General features: G+C 38.2%; 1 protein-coding gene across 1 annotated transcript in view; it reads left to right on the top strand.

Moving 5' to 3' along the window:
• CLOCK (clock circadian regulator) overlaps nt 1–9649 on the top strand; it is a 76364-nt gene that overhangs the window by 21357 nt on the left and 45358 nt on the right. Inside the window, exon 5 of the mRNA XM_042781700.1 lies at nt 4102–4191. Within this exon, the coding sequence (XP_042637634.1) occupies nt 4102–4191 (90 nt within the window). The remainder of the gene's footprint in view (nt 1–4101; nt 4192–9649) is intronic.

Below are 9649 nucleotides of genomic sequence, written 5' to 3'. Positions count from 1 at the left end.
AGAAGAATTGATGCTTTTGAAATGTGGTGCTGGTGAAGAATGCTGAAAGTACCATGGACTGCTAAAAGAACTAACAGATCTGTCCTGGAGGAAGTGCAGCTGAAAAGCTCCTTGGAAGCGAGAATGGCCAGAGTTCATCTTACATACTTTGGTCATGTTGTCCGAAGGGACCACTCCTTGGAGAAGGATGTCATGCTTGCTAAGGTGGAGGGTCAACGAAAGAGGGGAAGACCCTCAACAAGATGGATTGACACACAGTGGCTGTGATGATGGGCTCAAGTATAGCAGGGATCATGAAGCTGGCGCAGGACTGGGTGGTGTTTTGTTCTGCTTTGTATAGGGTCGTTATGAGTCAGACACGACTGGAAGGCACCTAACAACAACAACTTGTTTTCTTGGGAAGCTACATACCACCACTCAAGTCTGGACTTTCTTGTGCACGATGCTAGTGGAGGATTTTTTTCTGTTTAGTCTTTGCCTGCTTTGAAAGAGGAAAAGTCAGGCTCTGGTCCTGGCAGTGGGATGAAGTCATAAGTTCTAATTTCATTTTGTTCTCTCCACAGAAGGGAGCCGCATCCCTATTCCTTACAAATATCCTAAAAGCAATTGTAGATTGGCATAGTAAATACTAATTTGCTTCCAAAGATGACAAAGTCTGGCTTTGCGTGAATAAAGCACATTCTTCTTCTTAACATCATTTTGATCTTATTCCTTGTCAAATAATAATACTGACATACTTGTACTAGGGAATTTTAAAATTAAATTTTTGTTTGCTTAACTTAAAAAAATTCTCTACATGGCCAGCCGACTTAAAAGAGATGCATACATTTGTGCCCATTCCAAAGAAACAACCCAACAGAATGTTGAAATTATTGAACAATATCATTAATATCACACACAAGTAAAATTTTGCTGAAGATAATTCAGAAGTGGGTTGCAGCAGTATATTATCAGGGAACTTCCAGAAGTATAAGCTGGTTTCAGAAGAGGACATGGAACAAGGGATTTCATTGCTGATGTCAGATGGATCTTGGCTGAAAGCAAAGAATAACAGAAAAATGTTTGCCTGTGTTTTATTGACTATGCAAAGGCATTTGACAGTGTGGATCGTAACAAATTGTGGATAACATTGAGAAATAGAGGAATTCCAGAGCACTTAATTGTGTTCATGTAGAACCTGTACATAGACCAAGAGGCAGTCATTTGAACAGAACAAGGGGATACTGCAGATATTTATTTGTTAGCAAATAATCGAGAAGCTGGACTATATGAAGAAGAACATGGCATCAGGATTGGAGGAAGACTCATTAACACCCTGAGTTACGCAGATGACACAACTTTGCTTGCTGAAAGTAAAGATGACTTGGAGCGCTTACTGATGAAGATCAGTGTTGAAGAGTAAAGATGTCACTTTGAAGCTAAGATGCACCTAACTCAAGCCATGATATTTTTGTTGTTGTTATATGCCATTGTATCAGACCCAACTCATAGTGACTTCTTGGGTTTCCGAGACGATATCACTATGGAAGTAGATTGCCCAGCTTTCCTTCTGAGGAGTGGCTGGTGGGTTTGAACAGCTGGCCTTCTGGTTAGCTCTCAAGTGCCTTAACAATCAAGTGCCTTAGGCACTATGCTACCAGAGCTCCCACCTCATATGCATGTGGAAGCTAGACTGGGAATGAGGAAGACCGAAGAAGAGTTGATGCCTTCTGGCTGAAAATATAGCCAGAAGAACAAAGAAATCTGTCCTGGAAGAAGTGCGGCTGGAATGCTTCTTGGAAGCAGGAATGGCTGACTTCATCTCATCTACTTTAGTCATGTTATCAGAAGGTAGAGTGGAGGGTCAGAGAAAAAGAGGAAGACTCTCCACAGTGGCTGTGATGATGGGCTCATGCACAACAAGGATTGTAAGGATGGTGCAGGACTAGGCAAGGCAGTGTTTCTTCCTTTGCTGTACAAAAGTTAGGGTTGCTATGAGTCCGAATTGACTCGACTTGACTGTTACCTAACAGTAACAGCATCTTTTTCCCCACATTAGCCAAAAATGGGTTTGTCTGAGCTGTCTTAGAAGGTAGGCGTCTACGCCAAATAAATTTTTCTAGGATGTAAATCTTTCCCCTGACTTGAGTGGAGGAAGGTAGGGAGGAGTACATTTTTCCACTATCTGTGTGCCTACACATATGCTAGATCCTGTAGATACAGTGATGATGATGGATAAGATATGCATAGTGCCCAAGGCATTTGACTGCTAACCAGAAGGCTCATGGTTCAAACCCGCCAGCCACTCTTTGGAAGGAAGACTGGGCAATCTAGTTCCAATCTCCTTGGAAACCCAAGGAGAAGTTGCTATGAGTCGGGACCACCTCAATGGCAGTAAATGAGTTTGAGCCCCTCGTAGAGTATGCTACCCTTTCAGAGTCCCTCATAGAGGATGCTATCCTTTGAGAGATAATTAAGCAAGAAATTAACATTTAATGTGATAACTATTTTGATGAGATAAGACTAACCCTTCATATAGTATAAATTCTGTTTTATATCTAAAACTTCTCCACTGAATCTTCCTTTCCCTCGCCTGCGAAAATATACTTCAGTTACTCTTATTTAAAAAAAAAAGAAAAAAGCCTTCCTTTGATATTTCATCCTCTTAAAATTGTCTTTTCTTCCTTTATGAAGTTCATGACAGAGTGGTTTATAATAGCCTTCTGATCACCCACTCTAAACTCATTGCAGTCTAATATGCTTCTCTCTTGAAATGACTCTTTGGAAGTAACCTAAATTCATTTTTATTTTCTCATTCCTTATGTATTTTGTCTCATTTTATACTGAACTATTTCTCTTCCTCCCCACTCACTTTGTTATTCTCTCTTGCATTGACTTCTTTGACAACAGTGTATTCTATTTTCTCTGGCATTTTTCCCCCTCCTACTTCCCTTGTATAGTTAATTCCCCCAAGGATTTGTTGTTGGCCTACTTCTTTCTTTTTCAGATTTCATTTTTTCACTTGTCACTTCCGAGCCTTGTTGTTGTTGTTGTTACGTGCCGTCGAGTCAAACCCGACTCATAGCGACCCCTCCTTGGGTTTCCGAGGCAGTATCACCACGGAAGTAGGATTGCCCAATCTTCCTTCCGAGGAGTGGCTGGTGGGTTTGAACCGCCAGCTGTCTGGTTAACAGGCAAGTGTCTTAGCCACTATGCTACCAGAGCTCCGAGCCTAGTATTCTCAAATTTAAATACTTTGTAACATATAAAGGACAAGTATGGCTTATCATTAAGTCTTAAGTTCCCTTCTCTGACTTGTTTCCTGGACTTTAACTTCACATTTCTCAATGTTTGCCTAAATCCTTTCTTTTTTTTCTTACTGCTACTGATTTTGTTCAGATCCTTCTCTTTTCCTACTGCTACTGATTTTGTTTAGATCCTCATTAACTTCCCCAACTATTCCAAAAGCCACTTTCCCCTCTAAATAAATCCATTTTAGAGGATTTTGAAATTTCAGACTACTCTTACCAAAGCACAAGCCCCTGATCTGAAGCCTTCTGTTGACTTCTGATTGAATGTAGAACACAGCCCCTATGTCTTATTATCTGACCCCCATACTAGTTTTCCAGTTTAATTTCTTACCTCTCCCTTCCACTTTGTCCCCCATGTAGCTCCCTCCACTAAGTCATACTTTTGTTTGTTAACATATCCAAAAGGTAATCATGTGATACTTTTATGTGCGTAAGACATAATTTTCTACCCTTTTGGTCATATTGATCATGAACTGAACATGGCCATTATGGCCTTATCAGTTTACGGTAAATAGCTTGAGAGTTCTGTACCAACTCATAATATATATATGATCAAGGTAGAACATTAAGTTTCTTTTAGAAACTGTGCAATAGATAGCCAGAGAATAATTTTTTTTTTTCAGAAGCATTTAAGGATGTACAAAGATGTATAATAAGGTATTGTAATGGGGAAAAGCTAGCATGTTGACAGTTCTCTAGATATTTCCAAATAAGTTACATTAAATGCCCTGTCATTTATCTTAGATTTTTGTTTCTGTCACATGAAATGCTTTTTTATTTTCATTTAACTGACCATTATGTTTAATTTCAGGCTCTTGATGGTTTTTTTTTAGCAATCATGACAGATGGAAGCATAATATATGTGTCTGAGAGTGTAACTTCATTACTTGAACATTTACCAGTAAGTATAAAAATCCTTTCTTACTTTAAAACCAAAAGACATATTGTTTTATTGCAGTTTGCTGTATTGCAGTTCAAAGATATTTTGCGTTGTACAAATTGAGGGTTTGTGACAACCCTGAGTTGAGCAAGTCTCTTGGCGCCATTTTTCCAACAGCATATGCTCACTTCATGTCTCTGTGTCACGTTTTGGTGATTCTGAAAATATGTCAAACTATTTCATAATACTTTTGCACACTTAATAGACTATAGTGTAGTGTAAACATAACTTTTATATGCACTGAGAAACCAAAAATTTGTGTGACTTGCTTTATTGCAATATTAGCTTTATTCAGGTGGTCTGAACGGAGCCCACTATGTCTCTGAGGTATGCCTGTATTTAAACTTCTTAAAGCACCAGAAAGTGGAACTACAGAGTAGTGTTAAACAGTGATTAATCAACCTCGTGAAGATCTTGCAAAGTCAGTGAAAATAACTAAATTTCTGCAGAAATACTTGTTGTATCAAGGGCACTCATAAATAATTTTCTCAAAAGAATGACTTTAACATTGGTACAGAACTCTCAAGCGATTTACCGTAAACTGATAAGGCCATAATGGCCATGTTCAGTTCATGATTAATATGACCAAAAGGGTAGAAAATTAGAAAAGAAATGTATAATTTTGGAAGCATATAACAATGCAGAGTACTTCTCTGTAGAAGGCTCTTTTAAGAGTTATAGAAAAGCAGGTATCTCCCTATGGTTACTCTGCTACTTCATACTTTATAAAAGAGAATGGACTCCACATTTAAAAGCCATGCCTTTTCTTCTGAAATACAGGAAGTAAGTAATTTGCTAATTTCTTTGGGTCACAGAGAAAATCATTTCACTTCACTGATTGTCTAGGGATATAAATGAAGATTCACTTAGTAAAAACTCAGATTATCACATTTTATTTTTAAATAATTATGTGACATTAGTGTTGCATTTTTTTCAGCATTATTTTTCTTTTAAATAATGCCTGGGGAAAGAAACATTCAAAATATATTTCTTGAATGAGGAGTAAATGAATGAACTTTCATTACGACTTTCTCTTCTAATAAGCCTAAATAGATGTGATGAGCCCATCAGAATACTTCTGAGAGTAAAGAATGAAATTATAGTAACATGTAAGTAAACTAACATGAGCAGAGAATAGGACATATCAATTATCTGAATTTTCTGAGTATTACTTTGTTAAATATTAATAATACTGGCATTTTATTGCTAACCAGAAGGCTGGTGGTTCAAACCTCTAGCCACTCTTCAGAAGGAAGACTGGGCAATCTACTTCGTAGAGAAAGCGCCTCAGAAACCCAAGGAGGGGTCACTGTGAGTCAGAACTGACTTGATGGCAGTGTGTTTGGGTTTTCATGGTTTTTATAATGTTTAAATATTTGTTGTACTGTGTGTAATATACATTATGCACATTATAAATAATATTGCATGTTTAATGTAATATTTAAACACAGAACATGCATTGCTTTCTAGTTCACTCAGACTATTTACCAAGATAAATTATATTCTGAGCCATAATACAGGTCTTAATATATTAAATATGATTCAGGTCATACAGAGTATATTCTCTATGCACAATGGAATTCAATTAAAATCAGTAACAGAAAGATGTCTGGAAAATATCCACATATTTGGTACCAAATGTGGGTGATCAACACAGTGGCATTGAGGAAGAGGAAGACAGAGAGAGGTATATGGGAGGTAGAGACAACAAAGATGAACCTTTTTGCACATACAGGACTGCATTGTCAGTGAAGGCAGACGTGGATATATGGGTGGATACATGGGTAGACAGGCTGAACTATTAGGTATGTCTATGCAGGGGGGAGTGTGCCCAAGACCATGTGTTCGGTTGGCAGGTAGTGTTTCTACAAGTATATTGCTATGTCCTGTAAGAATTCCCAGGTATATACTAGAGCTGACAAGGGACAAGGTTGTAGTCACTTCTTAGCCACAGCCAGCTACCCAGAGGGAGTGAGTAGTTGGACCTGTGGGCTCGGGACCATAGTCACAGGGGACATCAAGCTCAATTTTTAATATACTACACAAAACATTGTTCTACATCCTACTTTGGCGAGTAGTGACTGGGATCTTAAAAGCTTGCAAGCGGCCATCTAAATGCAATGATGGGCCTGTTCTCGTCCAGAGCAAAGAAGAGTGAAGAAAACCAAAGATTCATGGAAATAATTAGTCCAAGCGACTGGTATACCATGTGATCCTGTGCCTGTATGACTATGAGACCAGAAGAAGTAGATGGTGCCCGGCTACCACTGTCAACCACTCAGAGGGGGATCTGTGTAGATCCTGGATAGAGTGTGAGAACAATGTGGAACAAAACTCAAAATCATTTTAAAAAAAAAAGGGACCAGGTTTGCTGTTCTGATAGAGCCTGATGGAACCACTGAGGCTGTGGCCCTTAGCTGCCCTTCAGGTCTAGAGTTGAACCCACTCCTGTGGCTTCCAGCCAAACAAAAGACAGGCATATGAGTTGGACATTTACCTTAGGTAGATACACTCCTTGGAGAGAACAGTCATGGGAGAATTGAAGGGCTGTGTATGCAAAGGGAGACAGCCTAGGGGGCAGGAGTGCTTGGAGGGATGGACACAGGGAAGAGGTAACTATCGGGAGAAAGTGGGAGGGGAGCTGTTGCATTGTGGTAAGTTGTAGTCAATGTCATGAGACAATGTGTATGTGAGCTGCTGTATGGAAAGTGAATTTGCTCTGTAAACTTTCACCCAAATCACAATTAAAAAAAAAAAAAAAATCTCCAAATATTTGGAAACCAAGTAACAAAACTCTAAATAAGAGAGTGTTCTGAATTGAATGAAAATCAAAGCCCAAACATGTAAAAATTTATGAAATGCAGCTAAAGCAGTAAGAGTATAACATTAAATATTCATATCAGGAAAGAAGAATGGCCTTTAATTAATCACCTAAATTTCCACCTTTAGAAACTAGGAAAAGAATGAATTAAACCTAAAATATATGCAGAAGAAATAATAAAGAGAAGAGCCAAAATAAATGAAAAGAAAACAGAAAAACAATAGAGAAAATTAGTGAAAACAGAATGCTTTTCTTTGAGGTCAATGAAATGGGTAGATCTCTAACCAGACTACTCTGTAATAAAAGAGAGAAGATATAAATTACAAATAACAAAAAAAAAAAAAAAGATTATCTCATAGATTCTAGTCACTTAAAGAATAATAAGGGGGTATTATGAACAACTGTATTCTAGTAAACTTAACAATTTATATGAAAAGACCAAATTCTTTGAAATTCACAGACTATCAAAGTTCACTCATGAAGAAACTATTAGGTGCTTTTAAGTTGATTCCAATTTATAGTGACCCTCTTTACAACAAAATGAAACACTCCCCAATCCTGCGCCATCCTCACAGTTACTGCTCTTTGAGCCCATTGTTTCAGCTACTGTATCAGTCCATCTCACTGAGGTCTTCCTGTTTTTCACTGGTCTTTATAAACATGATGTCCTTCTCCAGGAACTAGTCTCTCCTGATAACATGTTCTAAGTATATAAGATGAAGTCTCACCACCCTTGCTGCTGAGAAGGACTATTTTACCAAGACAGATTTATCTGTTCTGGCATTTCATGGTATATTCAGTATTCTTCCCAACACGATAATTCACTCTTTAAGGTGAAAGACTGAGTGTTTTCCTCTTAAAATAAGGAACAAGGCAATAATAACCTGCTCTCACCACTCCTGTTCAGCATTGTAGAGGAGGTTTTAACCAATGCACTAAAGCAAGAAAAACAAAAACCATCCAGGTTGTGAAGCAAAAAGTAAAGCTGTTTGTATTCACAAATGAGATGATCATCTATATAAATATCCTATGAAATCTACAAAGTATCTACTAGAACTAGTGAATTAGTGTGGTAGTTCTCTAGTGCTGCTATAACAGAAACAACACAAGTGGTTGGTTTCACCAAACAGAAATGTAGCCTCTACAGTTCAGAAGACTTGAAGTCTGAATTCAGGGCACCAGCTCTAGGGGAAGCTTTCTCTCTGTCTGCTCTGAGAGAAGGTCTTTGTCATCAGTCTTCCTGTGTCCAAGTTTCTCAACTCAGGAACCTGTTTCAAAGGACATAATCCGCTTCTGGCTCTTCTTTCTGCTCACTTCTCTTCTGTCTTTGCTCCTATAAAATAAAAAGTGATGCAAGCCACACTCCGGGAAAACTCCCCTAACATTAGATCAGGGCTGTGACCTGAGTAAGGGTGTCACCTCCCACTGTAATCCTTTTTACATCAGATTATGTCATAGGGATGATTACATTATTATACAACTGCCAAATTAACAATATTACATAACTGCCAATGAGAATCATGGCTTAGCCAAGTTGACACAGAATTAACCCTTGAATAACACTGAGGTTAAGTGCACCAACCCCCATGCATAGTCGAAAATTTTTAACTCCACAAAACTTAACTTGTAATAACCTACTGTTGACTAGAAGCCTTACCAATAACATAAACAATTGACACTTTTTGCTATACAGTTATTAGATGATCACAGAAAGAATTGTACAGCATGATAATTATTTCCAGTTTATTAAGTGGAAACAGATCATCATAAAGGCCTTTATCCTCATCATCTTCACATTGAGTAGGCAGAGGAGGAGGAGGTAGGGGAGGAGTTGGTCGTGCTTTCTCCAGTGGCAGAGGTCGAAGAGGTGGAGGAGGTGCGGGGGGGTAGGCAGGAGAGGCAGGCACACTTTGTGTAGCTTTGCAGAAATACATCATAATTTCTGTCTGACTTTTTTGCTTTTTAATTTCTCTAAAAATGTTTCTATACGGAACGAGTCCTTTCAGTGCCCATGACATAGAAGGATCCATGTCATAATAGAAGTCAAAAACAGTCTCTTCCATCGACCTATGGTCAGCTGATCTTTGACAAAGAGATGAAATCCATTAAATATCAAAGAGAATGTTTGTTTAATAAGTGGTGCTGGCAAAACTGGAGATCCATTTGCAGCAGAATGAAACAAGATCTGTACCTAACACCATACACAAAAATGAACTCCAGATGGATCAAAGACTTAAATGTGAAATCTTAAACTATAGAGTTCCTCAAGGAAAAACTAGGGGTAAATTTAGGGGCCCTAATACATGGCATAAACAGACTATCAAGCATAACTCAAAATGCATAAACAGCAGAAGAGAAACCAGATGATTGTGACCTTCTAAAAACTAAATTTTTATGTGCTTCCAAAGACTTCTCCAAAAGAGTCAAAAGTGAACCTACAGATTGGGAAAGAGTATTTGGTAATGACATACCTGACAAGGGAGTTATCTCTAGAATTTATAGAAAACTCCCACACTTCAATAACAAAAAGACAAATAATCCAATTAAAAAATGGGCAGAAGACATGAATAGACACTTCACCAAGGAGGATATTCAAGC

This window comes from Orycteropus afer, unplaced genomic scaffold, assembly GCF_000298275.1.
Source record: "Orycteropus afer afer isolate SDZICR_OR568_19922 unplaced genomic scaffold, OryAfe1.0 scaffold00153, whole genome shotgun sequence".
Lineage (NCBI taxonomy): Eukaryota > Metazoa > Chordata > Mammalia > Tubulidentata > Orycteropodidae > Orycteropus > Orycteropus afer.
Note: the sequence above shows the minus strand (reverse complement) of the source record. Positions and strands in the feature narration are given on the sequence as shown.